The 18,016-nt window shown below is 40.7% G+C and overlaps 1 protein-coding gene across 4 annotated transcripts in view; it reads left to right on the top strand.

The window, feature by feature from the left end:
• Positions 1–18,016, top strand: part of NR1H4 (nuclear receptor subfamily 1, group H, member 4) — an 80,495-nt gene that overhangs the window by 29,312 nt on the left and 33,167 nt on the right. For all 4 annotated transcript variants that reach the window (XM_010831600.1, XM_010831601.1, XM_010831598.1 and 1 more), the window contains one exon: positions 4,733–5,098. In XM_010831600.1, coding sequence (XP_010829902.1) covers positions 4,733–5,098 — 366 coding nt within the window. The remainder of the gene's footprint in view (positions 1–4,732; positions 5,099–18,016) is intronic.

An 18,016-nucleotide genomic window follows, 5' to 3' on the forward strand; every position in this document is an offset into this window, starting at 1 on the left:
GGACGACAGAGGATGAGATGGCTGGATGGCATCACCGACTCGATGCACATGAGTTTGGGTGAACTCCGGGAGTTGGTGATGGACAGGGAGGCCTGGCATGCTGCAATTCATGGGGTCACAAAGAGTCGGACACGACTGAGCAACTGAACTGAACTGAATCTAATGTATTCCCTTAAGGTCCACAGACTAACCACACAATAGCAAAAATGTATTGAATGTTTATGCTTAGTCAGGGCAGTTTACATTCTTTTTCTTAGGTTATCTTTAACCTTTCACCTAGGTACTATATTTTGTTTCAATTACTATATTGTCCTATCCTTTTTAAAATCAATTTTTATTGGCATATAGTTGTTTTACAGTGCTGTATTTGTTTCTGCTATATAGCAAAGTGAATCAGCTATACGTATACATATTTCTCTCTTCTTTTTTGGATTTCCTTCCCATTTAGGTCACCACAGAGCACTGAGTAGAGTTCCCTGTGCTATACATAGGTTCTCACTAGTTGATCTATTTTATACATAGTAGTGTATTATATTACCCCAGCTTTATAAGAAAGGAACAGAAGCTTAAAGAAATTCAGTGTGTTTCCCAAGTTCATACTTGTAGCATGTTGCAGGTAAACTGAATCCAGATTTGTCTGCATGTCAGGATGCTTGTAATGCATATGTCCTACCACCTTAAATGATATAGCATGAAACATGAGCCTGTAAACCCACAGAAGCAATGGTACATGCTTCTGAGTGTGCAGTCAGTGTGTGCAGAGGGGAGGAGAGATTAATTCTACCTAGGGAAACTGGATCAGGCCTCACAGAGCAGGCGATGGGTTGACAAACTTGGTGGGAAGAGGCACCAACATCACAAAGGCCTGGCACCAGGAATGGCAAACAATTTCACAAACCAAGTCGTATCATCCACTTGAGGAACCAGGGGTTAGGAAATAAAGAAAGGACAAGAAGGCCACTCATGAAATGTTTCAACAAACATTCATGAAACATTTACCAGAGTTAGCCTTGTGCCAGGGAGAAAAACTGGATATAATCTGAACCCTTTATTGGGCTCATCAGCAATTAACTACAGGTTCAAGAAAAAGCGCCATCCTTCTCACATGAACCTGATTCTCCCATCTGGGTACCCAGTGGTTCTGGTCACAAACTCCTTAGATCTGTGCTGTTGGATATGGCTATCATTAGCTACGCATGGCTATTTTAAATTTTAATTGTTTAAAGTTACAGAAAATGAAAAATTCATTTCCTCATTTTCACTAGCCATGTTTCAAATGTTCACTGTTCCACATGATCAGCAGCTAACACATTGAAAGCTATAGAGGGCTTCCGTCTCAGAAATTTCCCTTTGGTCTACTCCTTTAGAGAAACTATTAAATGCTACTAAATGACTCTCTACCCAGAAAATTTTTCTTCTTTTACAGGGGGTCTCAGACTATCCTGGAGTCCATTCAAGTGTTCCCATTTAAGAACTCTTCCCTGAACTCCCACAGAAAATTTCCTATTATAAAGAAATCCAAATTCTCCTATTTCTTGATAAACTGATTCTTAAGAAATCATTCATAAATTGTATTAAAGCAGAAATAAATTTACCTTTTCAGAAAGTACACTCTAAAGTTGACCTACCTTTGCCCTCTCCACATCTTATGCTCTGTCAGAAAATTCTGTATTCATTTACTTGGTTTTATCCCAGCCCTTGACATACCTTCACCCCTCCCCACCCCAAGCACACAAACAAGAGAAAGTCTGGGGCCTCTTCTATCTCTTTTCTGTCTTGTTCACTGTTTTATTCTCAGAACCTAGTTCTGTGTTTAGCAAATTGTAAGATATATATATATATACCTTATTTAAAAGATAGATAATATATCAAAACAGATTAGTGTGTTTTAATATTTACTAATTTACTAAAAATTAACTGTCATTAGAATCAAGATTTTGCTGGGTTCTTTAGGAAGCAAACATGCCTTTTTATGGTGTTTAACTTATCAAAACTTTTTCTCAGAAACTGTATCTTATACTCAAAACTACCTTATGAGATAGGAAGGCTGGTTGTTAGTAGCCTCATTTTACAAAAGAAAACAGAAAAATGTTAGGCAGTTGTTTAAGATCTTTTAGTCAGTTCATAGAAGCTCTTCTTGTTCCATTATTTTGGAGCATGGTGTTCATGCTGGATTTTTTTTAATTGTAAGTGGCTTGCATATTTATTGTCTCTACTCTGAGGGATTTGGTGGGAACACTATGAAATACTAGAAGTGGATGTGCCTTGGGAATAAAGGCATTATTTAATAATACTGTGTGTACTGATATCATAATCTCACCCTGTTTATTAATTTCATATCATAGAATTGATGTTGTTGTGAAAGATTTCCATTTAATTTGAAATAATTCTAGAGATTGATATGATACTGATAACATGATTTGACTTGGGTTGGAACTCCATGGTGTCTCTTGATTTGTAAAAAATTTATTGAAAGAATTCTCAGAGATCTTGGAAGTTTGAAGAGAAAATGACTATACATTTCTTTATATTCTAGAGAATCAACATTCTGTCTTTAATTGGTTATGTGACTTCAGGCAAGTTGCTTAACCTTACTGGACCTGTAGATGGAGAGAATCTGGGGCTGGGGTGGGAATGGGGAGTTGAGTAGGGGTAAGATGGATTGGAGAAGGCAATGGCACCCCACTCCAGTACTCTTGCCTGGAAAATCCCATGGACAGAGGAGCCTGTGAGGCTGCAGTCCATGGGGTCGCTAAGAGTCAGACACGACTGAGCAACTTCAGTTTCACTTTTCACTTTCATGCACTGGAGAAGGAAATGGCAACCCACTCCAGTGTTCTTGCCTGGAGAATCCTAGGGACCGGGGAGCCTGGTGGGCTGTCATCTCCAGGGTCGCACAGAGTCGGACATGACTGAAGCAACTTAGCAGCAGCAGCAAGATGGGTTGGAGGATAAATCTAGGTGAAACTAATGATTTTAATGCTTTTAACTATTTTCAGTAGCATTCACTCCAGGAATTTTAATATTTAGCTACTAAATAGATCCAAATTTTGCTTATGTTTTATCTTTTTTCTGTAATAATTCCATATTTTTATATTCTTCCATTTTGTGGTCATGAGACAAAGCACCATTGCCAAAACTGTTTGACTGTCAGATATACTGACTCAGTGCTGATTTTATATAGATAAGTTGGGCATGAAAGAAACAAAATTGATTTCACACAGATACTGTATACTTTGTGTTCCATTAATCATTTCCTAGATCAATGCAGAAAGCTTTTTTTTTCCAACTAATATTTAACATACATATTTTCCACTTTGTCATTGTAGAAAGGCTGTTATTTGTAATGCCCATAAACTGTTGATCATAAACTTATAGAGGTTTTTGATATAAAGAAGAACTATAATATCATGAAGCATGGAGTCTTCTCTTTACAGATAAGGGAGGCCTAGGCAGTGTTGCTGCTGCTAAGTCGCTTCATTCATGTCCGACTCTGTGCGACCCCATAGATGGCAGCCCACCAGGCTTCCCGTCCCTGGGATTCTCCAGGCAAGAACACTGGAGTGGGTTGCCATTTCCTTCTCCAATGCATGAAAGTGAAAAGTGAAAGGGAATTTGCTCAGTTGTGTCTGACTCTAGCGACCCCATGGACTGCAGCCTACCAGGCTCCTCCGTCCATGGGATTTTCTAGGCAAAAGTACTGGAGTGGGGTGCCATTGCCTTCTCCGAGGCAGTATAGGTAAGTACCATATAACTAGGTTCAGAATCAAGGCTCCCAGAACCCAGGGTCAAGGAATACTTCCCAAGAGAAGCTATACTTAATGGGAAATTTAAAGATAAATGGAGAATTTAAAGATAAATGGAGTGAGATGATGTTCTTGGAGGCGGGTAGCTGTGTGGAGGAAGGTTCCAGGCTCCAGAAGCAGCATGTGGGAGAGGTTTTGAATCTGGAAGTAGCAAGGCACATTCAAGGAATACGGAAGTCAGAACATGGGAAATGGCTGGGAAAGAAGGAAACAGTAGGATCAAGCAGAGTCTTGCAGGCCTAGTTATAGGTTACCTGCAACTGGAGGCACTGAAGGGACTAGTAAACTCAAGTGCAAAAGAAGGAAGAGAAAATCTTTACCATCATTCTTTAAAGCATCACACATTTGAAGTCATCCCAGAGAGGAACAATTCAGCACATGGGCTTTGAAGTCAGACTCAAAGTTTAAATCTCAGCTACTTAGGGGTGTAGGAGTAAAGTTGCCTAACTACTCTCAACCTTGGAATACTCAGTTGTAAGTGAGGCTAATACTATTACCCACTTCATAGGATTTCATGAGACAGAAATGACAAAAGACAGCATTTGTATGTTTACCTGTTACCTTTTTTACTATGAACTGTTGAATGTTTTCCAACTTTCCTTTTTGTTTTTCTTTTAAGCATCCTTGTATGTTTTCCTTTTTTCCATGTTGAATATTTTCTTATTCTTATGCTCTTTACATATTAGTGATATGAGTGTTTTGTCTGTCCTCTATGTTGCAAATATCTTTCTGAGCTTTTAATTTTGTCATTTAATCTTTTAACAGTTTTTTTTACTGTAAAAAGTTAATTTTTATGTTAAAATTTTAATGTAAATATTTAAATATTTCAGTCTTTCTTAGAGCCTGTAGTCCTAACCATATGCTAAACTGCCTCTTATTTATAGAATGATGATATCAATCCCAGTTTTGTTGTCACTTTTTTTCAGGTGTACTAACAGAGCAAGTGGCAGGTCCTCTGGGACAGAATCTGGAAGTGGAACCGTACTCACAATACAACAACGTTCAGTTTCCCCAAGTTCAACCACAGATTTCCTCTTCTTCCTATTATTCCAATGTGGGTTTCTATCCCCAGCAGCCTGAAGAGTGGTACTCTCCTGGAATATATGAACTCAGGCGAATGCCTGCTGAGACTCTCTATCAGGGAGAGACTGAGGTAGTGGAGATTCCCATAACCAAGAAGGCCCGACTGGGAGCATCAGCAGGGAGAATCAAAGGGGATGAGCTATGTGTTGTCTGTGGAGACCGAGCATCTGGATATCACTATAACGCCCTGACCTGTGAGGGATGCAAAGGTAAACGTCTTTTGGTTGGCAGTTTTCTCCTTATTAAGGTTTTTCTATATTTGTTGTTGAAATCCTTAAGACTGGATTCTTTCCTTTTCCCAAATAACTTCCCATTTCTCTTCTTCTGCTTCTCCCTCTTCTTATCTCCTCACCTTCATTGGGATGTCATAGGTTTCTAGGAAGATCTTATTAGAGTATTTAGCTTGGATATAACTAATATTATCCCTATTCACAACCTCACATATAGTTAGAAGGGATTTATGATTATGGGTTTTGTTTGTTTTTATTGTCTTTTTAAGAAAGAGACATGCTAAACTCCTCTGTCTTAAAATTAAGGTCAAGGAGAATAAGACTTTATTCAGTAAATATTAAAAAATACATTTTAATGTACTCTAGTTAATTGAGAAAGAGACAGAGGAAGGCAAACAGAAGGGAACAAAAAAGAATAGCTGATAGTCAACAAATATTTCACTTAGCAGGGACATAGAAGTGCTGTAGGGGAATCAATAAAATTACAATCCATATAGGATGGATAAAATACAACATATGAAATATGAAAATGACTCAGTATGAATCCCTACATGATCATTCTCCTAATGAGGGCACAAATGATAAGTTTGTAAAGTTTCAGAGGAAGAACATAGTGGGCTAGTAGGTTCACCTATTTATTTTTTAATTTGTTCATTCAACAAGTACTTATGGGATGCTCCCATGTTAGCTTCTAGGTCATCGAAAGCTGATTAAGAACTATCCCTTGAGGAGAATCTGTTGAATGGCATGCCAATTTAGTGTTTCCAGATGCCAGTGATTGCCGCAAAAATAAACAGAGGACCCAGCTACAGAAGAATGGTTGAGGACATTTCAAACTTTTGAAAGTTCAGATGATCAGGTTGTCTAAAACTTGGTGTGACTTCATGAGATTTTTTTCCCCAAAAGCAGTATTTATACCCCAAATTTAAAAATCAAGACAGATCTATAAAGAAAATTTTAAAGATTCTTTTATGGCCTTCAAAATACTTTTATCCTTTTTGTGGAGAGTCAAGTCCATATGGAGAAAAAGAACATATAAATTCTTTGAAGACATAGATTATGTCTTCGTCAGCTTTGCCGCACCTCATAGCATCTAACAGTGTCCGGTATGTAGTAAATGTGGAGTAAGTGGTTTTTTGGAATGACATAATGAAAATCTGTGCTCATCACTTCCTAGATAAGAAAGGACATAGCCTCAAATCTCCTGCTTCTAAAGCTGACTCCAGAGCCTTTATTACTGCTTTTTGAGCTATTTGTTCAAGCCAACATTGACTAACTTGGTGGCCAAAGGAAGAGAATCAATTGCTCCATTTAGGCACTTGAGATATTGGTATTATCCAAGCCAAGGGAACAAAACCCTGAGGTCAGTAACCTGGGCCAGATCGCCCCCTTGCAGGTGAAGGCTGGCGTGAAATCTGGTTCTCCTCAGAAGAATTCTCAGCTGTGGTGGAGTGAGTAGAGGAAGACCAGAGTGCTGTGGACAACCATAAGAAACAGCGGCTCCAAAAGCAGACGGGATGAGATGCCCACAAAGGATACAGAAGAAAAGTTAGAGCTGGGAGACTGGTAGGCAAGTGCAGGGTCAGGAAACAAGGGCACAGAAGTCTGGTCTAAGGAGGACTGATCCTCAGGGCAGTTCAGGGAGGAAAAACTGGATCTGAACCTGGATGCGTTTGTAAGAGCAGAGAAAGGCAGAGCTTTTCCATTGATTTTGATATGAGACTTTGCCCCCATGATGACAGCAAAAGGACAAGACTGCAAGACAGGAAATGAGACAGAGCCAGGCAGGGCCCATGTTCTATATCAGGGGTTGGCAATTTTTTTTCTGTAAAGAGATGGATAGCAAACACTGTAGGCTTTGCATTGTAGTGGTCTTTGTTGCAATTACACAACTCAGCAAACTCAGCCACGAAAGAGTGGCTTTACTTAGCCTACAAAAATAGGCAGGAAAATACAAAATAGGTAGTGGGCCGAATGTGGCTCATGGGCCTAGCTGTAATTTGCTGACCCCTGTTCTAGAGCAGTAACTCTTCTTGACCTTAATTTTAAAAGAGTTGAGTCCAGCATCAGAATTAACTGGGAGTTGTGCAGTGAGAGAGCCCAGCACTCAGGATATGTATGCAAGAAAAATATTTCTTCTTTTATGTAACTGGGTTTAATCCAAATTCAAGCCCTGATGGAAACCTCGTTTCATTAACTCAGGATGGTTCTACTGAATTTTTCTGAGATTTCCTCTGAATTCCAGAATTACATAGCATTGTGGAGGGACTGGGCTTCCAGGTGGTTCCAGGTAAAGAACCTGCCTGCCAACACAGGACGTGTAAGAGACATGGGTTCAATCCCTGGGTCGGGCAACCCGTTCCAGTACTCTTTCCTGGAGAATCACATGGACGGAAGAGCCCGGCAGGCTACAGTCCATAGGGTCACACAGAGTCGGACACAGCTGAAGCTACTTAGCACGCATGCATGCACATGGAGGGATTGGGTGCAGGGGTGGGACTCAGTCCAGCTTTCTGGCCTTCAGTCATTAGTGGGAAAGGTTTCTGAGGCACTGTCCTGGTGTCCTGACTACACGCCTCCTTCCTGTCCAGCCCCACAGTGTCACCTGGAATGCCTGGTTCTCCAGGGAAACCACGTGGCCATATCATTTGCTTCTGTGCCTCACTGGGTGCAGGGAACCCCCGGGGCCTCCCCGTACTCTCCCCTGGAAAAAGCACAAGAATCCCTCTATTCTAGAATTCCCCAATGATGTGGAGTTCCTATAAGCTTTCAGTAAACCTAATCCCCAGGACTCGATCTGAGAATTAGGGGGTGGGAGGGACAGAGTTCAGGACCTTCTCAGATATTCAGTGTGTCATTACTCTTTGATTATCTGCCTCTTCCAATTTGAGGAAATTTTATTAGTGTCTGGGATCTTGGGACTTAGACTTTAGTGACTGAAAAGTTAATAATTGGCTCCTTCATGCTTTCTTGATGAAAAATCTGTCTGCAATTCAGGAGACCAGAGTTCGATTTCTGAGTCAGGAAGATCCCCTGAAGAAGGGAATGGCTACCCCCTCCAGTATTCCTGCCTAGAGGATTCCATAGACAGAGGAGTCTGGTGGGTTATATAGTCCATGGGGTTGCAAAGACTAGACACAAAGAGTCAGACACAACTGAGCAACTAACACACTTGAGGAAACAAATGAAAACTGTTCTAGCTTAGTGAATGGGGAGGAGGTGCACAGAATAGGGTAGAGTACAAGCCAAAGAACCAACACCTGCAAGCCTTACAGCTTGGCCAACTTGGTGTCCCCACTCCACCCCACTTGGGTATCTGCATTTACCACACGCAAAAGGAATCTCACTCCATAATGTTCCATCAAAGGGAGTGTGAGCTCTGGGATTTGACAGGCATGCATTGAATCTGTACTTCTTGGCTGACTAAGCAAGTTACTTACCATATTAATTAGTCAGTGTTCAACAAAGTAAAGCAGAAATGGAATTTCAAGCAGAGAAGAATCCATACAGGATAAGTTGGAAGGGCAGAGGGACAGCATCTGTGCTGTGTTCCAGGAGGATAGTCTAAGTCACAGGCAGAACTGGAATGCCAGGGCAGTTGTCCAAGAAGACAGGGAGTCAGGAAGCTAAAGAACTATTGACTTCAGGAACACAGCACCATATCTGCCCTTTAGGGATCAGGGATCTGCCTTTCTGCAATTACTGGCTCCAGAGCCATGGCGTGCCTGCTAAATCTGTACATACAGAAGATGAAGGCCTTGTGACAACTCCTTAGTGCCCTGGAAGCTAGCAACTGGAAACCAAGATGCTGTTATAGCAGAACTTTGTGATCCTGCTTGCCAGCACAAACAGCAGAAGCACAGCTCTTGAACTTCCACTTTTCAGATATCTTACAAGAGGATCTGTTTGGCAGAGGTTAAGTCACATCCACATTTAGCAGCAAGGGAATCTGGGAAAGACTGTGTTCAACTATCCTGCCCTTACAGTAGAGGGTGCACAGATCCAGTTAGCCAGTCCTTAGCTGACAGAATATGTAACTTTGAACCTCCAGTCTGCAAACTGGGGATAATATCTATTTCACAGAGTTTGTGAAGATTAAGTTAGATTTTTATGTGCAAAGTAGCTCTCTTGTCTTAGGACGTCACTCAGATCAGTCATGCATATAATACTTTACACACACACATACACACTCATACATACCCACGAGAAAATTTTTTAAAGCTTAAAAACAAAGGAAAGATTTTAAACTTTGTTAAACTTCCTGATTTCACTGGTCTCTATATCTGTTTCTGTTAGAAATATTTGAATTTTTTCTTAAGGTTTTATTTGATATAAGCACTTAACAGCATCAATAAGATAAATTCTGATTTTTTTTTAAATGTAATAATTGCAGAACACAAGCATAAGGCCGAGTGACAGTGACTGTCATTTGTTGACGCTAGATTAAATCGAGACCTGTCCCTCCCCTTCAGTTATCAGTGGAGCATATGGAAATATGCTAAGGTCTGGATGAATTTTGATTCAAACCTCAAGCCTCAGCTAACAAAACTGATCTGCATCTGACTGGATATTTCAAATGGCTGCATTCACAAATAGGTCAATGTCACTCACAGCCCATCTCCATGCCAGGGAAGTCTAGCCTATCAGTGAGAAAATAGTAGAACTTTTAAAAGGCATTTTATGAGTAAATGAGAGGCCTTTTATCCATTTGAACATATTTTTATATAAGGTAGTGAAACCACATTAGACTTAGTTCTGAAGTTTAAGAGAAGATTCCAGAATTATTAAAACAATTGTGGTATATTGGGCAAATATAGTGTTTCCAATAGATCTTTTGCTTATGGTTCAGAGTTGAGATACCCTGACTTACTTATAGGGCTTCCCTGGTGGCTCAGAGAGTCTGCCTGCGGTGCGGGGGACCAGGGTTCAATCCCTGGGTGGGGAAGATTCCCTGGAGAAGGAAATGGCAATCCACTCCAGTGTTCTTGCCTGGAAAATCCCATGGGTGGAGGAGCCTAGCAGGCTACAGTCCATGGGGTCGCAAATTTATAAGCTTACTGAAATCCTATTTGATTTTGAGTCTGATTTTATAAAATGCAATAAGGATCTCAAAGAACTCTATAGGTCAAATTATCTTAAAGAATTTCACTGCATGGTATGCCTTTTGTAATAAGTGTTACAAAATCTTGGGATGAGTAGGACTCGGAAGGCAGACAACCTGGATTCCAACCAGCTGATTCTCTTCCAAGTTACTTAATGTCTCTGGGCTTCAGAGTCCTTACCTGTAAAATGAGGATAATAATAAAGATGAGGAGGAGGAGGGTGAGATGATGATGATGGTAATGTGAGGATGAGAGACAGATAAATAACATATATTGAGTGATGATTTTGTACAGGCTTTATCTAGAGACTTTACATATACTAACACCTTTCATTTTCAAGAAAGCTTTGACATAGATTTAAATAAGGTAATGTGTATAAAGCAGTTCAGTTCAGTCGCTCAGTCGTGTCCGACTCTTTGCGACCCCATGAATCGCAGCACACCAGGCCTCCCTGTCCATCACCAACTCCCGGAGTTCACTCAGACTCACGTCCATCGAGTCAGTGATGCCATCCAGCCATCTCATCCTCTGTCGTCCCTGCCCCCAAACCCTCCCAGCATCAGAGTCTTTTCCAATGAGTCAACTCTTCGCATGAGGTGGCCAAAGTACTGGAGTTTCAGCTTTAGCATCAGTCCTTCCAAAGAAATCCCAGGGCTGATCTCCTTCAGAATGGACTGGTTGGATCTCCTTGCAGTCCAAGGGACTCTCAAGAGTCTTCTCCAACACCACAGTTCAAAAGCATCAATTTTTCAGTGCTCAGCCTTCTTCACGGTCCAACTCTCACATCCATATATGACCACAGGATAAATCATAGCCTTGACTAGATGAACCTTTGTTGGCAAAGTAATGTCTCTGCTTTTCCATATGCTATCTAGGTTGGTCATAACTTTTCTTCCAAGGAGTAAGCATCTTTTAATTTCATGGCTGCAGTCACCATCTGCAGTGATTTTGGAGCCCCCCAAAATAAAGTCTGTCGCTGTTTCCACTGTTTCCCCATTTCCCATGAAGTCATGGGACCAGATGCCATGATCTTTGTTTTCTGAATGTTGAGTTTTAAGCCAACTTTTTCACTCTCCTCTTTCACCTTCATCAAGAGACTTTTTAGTTCCTCTTCACTTTCTGCCATAAGGGTGGTGTCATCTGCATATCTGAGGTGATTGATATTTCTCCTGGCAATCTTGATTCCAGCTTGTGCTTCTTCCAGCCCAGCATTTCTCATGATAAAGCAGTTAACATAGTATAAATGTCCATCCACTATTATTATTGTTATCACTGGATTGCCATGAAGAATAATATGAGACGTTGATTTTAAAACATCTAGCTTTGTACCTTGCCTGGAAAATCCCTTGGGCAGAGGAGCCTGGTAGGCTACAGTCCATGGGGTCTCGAAGAATCGGACATGACTGAGAGACTTCACTTTCACTTTTCACTTTAATGCATTGGAGAAGGAAATGGCAACCTACTTCAGTGTTCTTGCCTGGAGAATCCCAGGGACGGAGGAGCCTGCTGGGCTGCTGTCTATGGGGTCTCCCAGGATTGGACATGACTGAAGTGACTTAGCAGCAGCAGCAGCAGCAACTTTGTATCTGGCATATTTGAGTGTTCAAAAAGCAAATGTTATTGTTGTTTTATTGATGAATTCCTGCTATTTTATCATTGTTATTCTTGTCTTCATCCAGCCTCACTAATTTGGATCATTTGTTGTTGTTGTTCAGTTACTAAGTTGTGTTCTAATCTTTGTGAGCCCATGGACTGCAGCATATCAGGCTTCCCTGGCTTTCACTGTGTCCCAAAATTTGCTCTGATTCATGTCCATTGAGTTGGTGATGCTATCTAACTATCTCATCCTCTGTTGCCCTCTTCTCCTTTTGCCTTCAATCTTTCCTAGCATCAGGGTCTTTTTCAATGAATTGGCTCTTCACGCCATGTGGCCAAAGTATTGGAGCTTCTGCTTCAGCATCAGTCCTTCCAGTGAATACACAGGGTTAATTTCCTTTAGGATTGACTGGCTTGATCTCCCTGCAGTCCAAGGGACTCTCAAGAGTCTTCTCCAGCATCACAATTTGAAGGCATCAATTCTTCAGCACTCAGCCTTCTTTATGGTCCAACTCTCACATGTGTATATGACTACTAGAAAAACCACAGCTTTGACTAGATGGACTTTTATTGGCAAAATGATGTCTTTGCTTTGATTTTTAATATGCTGTCTAGATTTGTCATAGCTTCCTTCCAAGAAGCAAGCGTCTTTTAATTTTGAGGCTGCAGTCACTGTCTGCAGTGATTTCGGAGCCCAAGAAAATAGAATCTGTCACTGCTTCCACTTTTTCCTCATCAATTTGCCATGAAGTAATGGGACCAGATACCATGATCTTGGTTCTCTCCTCCCATTATTAACTAATTAAGCCTCTAGCTGCTGGGAATTTGAATTAATTCAGTTTTTTCAGCAAATATTAAATACCAGCTATATTCCAGGCATTTTTCTAAGCATAGGAAATGCAACGGTGAACAAAACAAACTTCTTGCACTCAGTGTCACCATTTAAAGCAAAGTAGGAAAACCGTTCACACAGCTAAGCTAAAATAAATAAAGGAGAAATCAGGAAAACAAACAAAAAGGGTTAAAAATACAAGAGTAGTAAAATAGTATCTAAAAGAACATGCAGAAAAATGAAATGGTAGGAGGGTGATTTCCAATGGATAAAAATTGATATTTTAAATAAATATAGAGCAGTGATATAAGAGAAACTGAAGACGATAAAAATTAGATTTAAACAAGAAAAAAAGTTTCAATATATAAGAAAAAAAGTTTCAATATATAAGCAGTATGTAGATATGAAAGTAGTGACTAAAGGGAACAGCCTTTAGTCACTGGGAATTTGCCTGCCTGGGAGTTTAAATAGCTGTTAAAGACCTGAAGGCAAACTCCTGCAGAGTGACATTACACTTACCCTCATTCTCCCAGAGATACCCAGTAGGGCTGAGGGTGTCAGTGATTTTGCTCTCAATTCCTTTAGGCACTGAGACATTTGTTCAAAGAAATGAGCACACGTTTTTTCAAAAGTCAAATGGTGGAAAAGCCCCTGCCCAACCATTTCCACCTCAACTCCTGCTTCCCAGAGGCAAACACTGATAACCACTTGTGGTTTCATTTTTTCTGTGTGTTTTGCATTTTGTTTTTTGGTCATTTGGATAGTCTGTATTTCCACAGAACTATCTTCCCTCCTTACAAACACAGAATTAGAGATATAGAGAAGGTGCATATAATTTTTAAGGTAATATTTCTTTATTATGCTCTTAATATCCATGGGATTAGCAGTAATGTTCCTCTATTTTTTTTCTGATAGCAGTAATTTATGTCTTCTCTCTATCTTGATTTACTCAAGAGAGAGGAAGCACATATTTGTATCAAACATTGGTTCAGTCAAGATGAGCACTGAGAACTGAATCAAGTGGAGGATCCTTTTCAGTGGTGGTGGGGTAAAGTCTGATTGGCATGGTTTAAGAGAAAAGGGAGGAGATCAAGTAGAGACAGCCACTGTGGACTACTCGTTAAAGAAGTCTTGTCATAAGAGGAGCAGAGAAGCAGGGCAATGAATGGAAGGATGGGGGCTAAGGGAGGCTTTTATTTTAGGGTGGGTTTGGTTTAGAAGAGGACCAGTCCATCTTTAGTAAAAGGAAGGAAACCAGATTATGTAGTACAGATACAGACAGGTTGATGGATTTCATGGTGGCACACGTGGAAATTCTCTTCTGAAAGGTTCAATTTTGTCAGTCAAATGAGAAGCTCAGTCATTCGCTGAGAGTCAGAAGTATGGACGTGGTGTTGAGAGACTGAAAAGGAAAGGTTGTAACAAAGTCTAGGAGAGGAAAGGATGCTGACTAGGGACATGACAGCGTTGCCTGCAGGATGGAGGACCCCACTCCAGATGTGTCGTCAGGAATAAATAAAACTATTAAGATGGTTGTGTGTTTCTTCCTGGCACATTGAGGCTACATAAAACTATTAGGATGGCCCTCTTTTTTTCTGATAATAATTTATGTCTTCTGTCTCTCTTCATTGACTCAAGAGAAAGGAAGCACTTAATTGTGCAAAGACAATTCCCAAATGACTAGAAACAAGAGTAATCTCATTGAGTAGACAAGGAGATTCCTTGCCCACCCCTCAAAGGATGCTCTTTGTGTTTCTGTGTCCTGCTTTTCCCTGTCAGGAGGGAGGACAAGATTTGCTGTTAGATGGAATGTTCTGGTCCTTGTGATCTGGGCATAAGGATTCCCTGTTCCTCCTTCCTCTCCCTCACTGACCCATATTCATTGCTTGAGACTGCGTGCAAGTACTACTGCTATCCCTGGCTTAGCATGGGGGCTGGCAAACTTTTTCTGTATGTAAAAAGGCAGAAAGTTAGTATTTTAGGCTTTGCAGGTATTAAGATCTCTGTCACAACCCTTTGACTCTGCCATTGTAGTGCAGAAGTAGATATGTAAATGAATGATTATGGTTTTGTTCCAATAAAACTTTATTTATGGATGCTGACATTTAAATGTTATATAATTCTTACATACTACAAATATTCTTCTTTTGATTTCTTTCAACCATTAAAATGTGTAAAAATCATTCTCAGGTTGTGGGCCATACAGAAATAGGGAGCTAAACTGATCCTTTAAGCTATAGTTAGCCAACCCCTGACTTAACCCAGTGTTCCTCATCAATGCTTCAGGGCCCTCTCTGCATCTACTTGTATCTGAACTTGGCACTTCCCCATTGCTACTACTCCTGACTCTTCTGCACCATGGCCATGTTTCTTCATAAATTTACTCTGATTTCTGTCTTTCTGAGGTTTGTCAACATTTTTGATACACTAATGAAGTTGTATTCAAACATTTTTATAGCTATGATATTTTATTGAATTTTTCTCTTATTTCATGGTATTTTTTCCCCCCAGAGGGAGTATAGAAGTATGATGAATGCCCTTTGACTACTTAGTTGTCTGGAGATTTGTCTACTTTGGAGTGACATTAGACAACTTCCAAAGATAATTCAAAGTCAGATCTTTTTAAACTTATTTAAGGAACATGTGTACACCCGTGGCAGATTCATGTTGCTGTATGGCAAAACCAATACAATATGGTAAAGTAATTAGCCTCTAATTAAAATAAATAAATTTAAATTAAAAAAAAGAAAAAAAAAAGATTATTACAAATTGTAGTGGACTTCCCTGGTGGTTAAGAATCTTCCTGCCAGTGCTGGGGACATGAGTTTGATCCCTGGTCAAAGAAGATTCCACTTGCAGCTGGGCAACGAAGCCCATGCGCCACAACTACCGAGCTCATATATGGCCATTACTGAAAGCCCACATGCTCTGGAGCCCATCCTCTGTAACAGGAGGAGCCATGGCAAGGAGAAGTCTGTACACCACAACTATAGCCCCGGCTTGCAGCAATGAAGACCCAGTGAACCAATAAATAGATTTATTAATTAATTAAAAAGAGAAATGGTAGTGATAAAAATAACTGTTGAAAAACCAGGTCAACATATTTTTGTGGCTCCCTAAGAGATAAGGGGGAGGGGGGACTTAAAAAAACATTGTTGTTTAGTCACTAAGTCGTGTCCGTCTCTTGCCACCCCATGGACTGTAGCCCACCAAGCTCCTCTGTCCATGGGATTTCCCACGCAAGGATACTGGAGTGGGTTGCCATTTCCTTCTCCTGCACTGGCAGGCGGATTGTTTAGCACTGACCCACCAGAGAAGCCATTAGCATAAACTAAATAGTTAAGGCTAATTTTCATCAACTGTAATTCAAGAGTTTGAGAGTTTGCTTTTTCAAAAACAGTGATCTAAAACAGTCACCTGCCAGGTGATCAGGAGTCTGTTGTTGAGTTCTAAAATTTTCACCAAGCAACTCAAAGAGAAGAACTGAGATCCTGAAGTCTAAGAAATTATGTGATGGAGACCAAGTTTACCTAGTTTAGTATTGGCATCAATTCTCTCTAGTCTGTACTCCGTTGCAGCTGTGGAAAAGACAGCTGAGATGGGAGAGGGAGAATAGAATGTTTCTGAAGAAGTTTTGTTTTTTTGTTTTAAATACCTATTTATTCATTTAGCTCTGCTGGGTCTTAGTTGCAGCATGCAGGATCTTTAGTTGTGGCATGTGAACTCTTAGTTGCAGCATGTGGGAGCTAGCTCCTTGATCAGGGATCAAATCCAGGTCCCCTGCATTAGGAGTGGGGAGTATTAGCCACTAGACCACCAGGGAAATGTCTGCGAAAAAGTTTGGGAATAGGGATGAAACTGTGGACCATTTCACAGGAATTAGGGATTTGGGGACATTAATGTCAAAAGATAATTTTTAGGAATGCAATCTTACCAGAAGGAAAGCATGATATAGTGGTTGTGTGCATACAGTTTGGAACTGAGCCTCAGTCAGTTCAGTTCAGTCACTCAGTCCTGTCCGACTCTTTGCGACCCCATGAATCACAGCACGCCAGGCCTCCCTGTCCATCACCAACTCCCGGAGTTCACCCAAACTCATGTCTTTCAAATCGGTGATGCCATCCAACCATCTCATCCTCTGTCGTCCCCTTCTCTGCCTGCCCCTAATCCCTCCCAGCATCAGGGTCTTTTCCAATGAGTCAGCTCTTCACATGAGGTGGCCAAAGTACTGGAGTTTCAGCTTCAGCATCAGTCCTTCCAAAGAAGACCCAGGACTGACCTCCTTTACGATGGATTGGTTGGATCTCCTTGCAGTCCAAGGGACTCTCAAGAGTCTTCTCCAGCACCACAGTTCAAAAGCATCAATTCTTCGGCCCTCAGCTTTTTTACCAGTCCAACTCTCACATCCATACATGACCACTGGAAAAACCATAGCCTTGACTAGATGGACTTTGTTGGCAAAGTAATATCTCTGCTTTTTAATATGCTATCCAGGTTGGCCATAACTTTCCTTCCAAGGAGTAAGTGTCTTTTAATTTCCTGGCTGCAATCGCCATCAGTAATGATTTGGAGCCCAAAAAATAAAGTCTGACACTGTTTCCACTGTTTCCCCATCTATTTCCCATGAAGTGATGGGACCAGATGCCATGATCTTCATTTTCTGAATGTTGAGCTTTAAGCCAACTTTTTCACTCTCCTCTTTCACTTTCATCAAGAGGCTTTTTAGTTCTTCTTCACTTTCTGCCATAAGGGTGGTGTCATCTGCATATCTGAGGTTATTGACATTTCTCCCAGCAATCTTGATTCCAGCTTGTGCTTCTTCCAGCCCAGCATTTCTCATGATGTACTCTGCATATAAGTTAAATAAGCAGGGTGACAATATACAGCCTTGACGTACTCCTTTTCCTATTTGGAACCAGTCTGTTGTTCCATGTCCAGTTCTAACTGTTGCTTCCTGACCTGCATATAGGTTTCTCAAGAGGCAGGTCAGGTCATCTGGTATTCCCATCTCTTTCAGAATCTTCCACAGTTTATTATACTCCACATAGTCAAAGGCTTTGGCATAGTCAATAAAGCAGAAATAGATGTTTTTCTGCAACTCTCTTGCTTTTTTGATGATCCAGCAGATGTTGGCAGTTTGATCTCTGGTTCCTCTGCCTTTTCTAAAACCAGCTTGAACATCTGGAAGTTCATGGTTCACATATTGCTGAAGCCTGGCTTGGAGAATTTTGAGTATTACTTTACTAGCGTGTGAGATGAGTGCAATTGTGCGGTAGTTTGAGCATTCTTTGGCATTTCCTTTCTTTGGGATTGGAATGAAAACTGACCTTTTCCAGTCCTGTGGCCACTGCTGAGTTTTCCAAATGT

The sequence above is a fragment of the Bison bison genome, unplaced genomic scaffold, assembly GCF_000754665.1.
Source record: "Bison bison bison isolate TAMUID 2011002044 unplaced genomic scaffold, Bison_UMD1.0 scf7180017864529, whole genome shotgun sequence".
Classification (NCBI taxonomy): domain Eukaryota; kingdom Metazoa; phylum Chordata; class Mammalia; order Artiodactyla; family Bovidae; genus Bison; species Bison bison.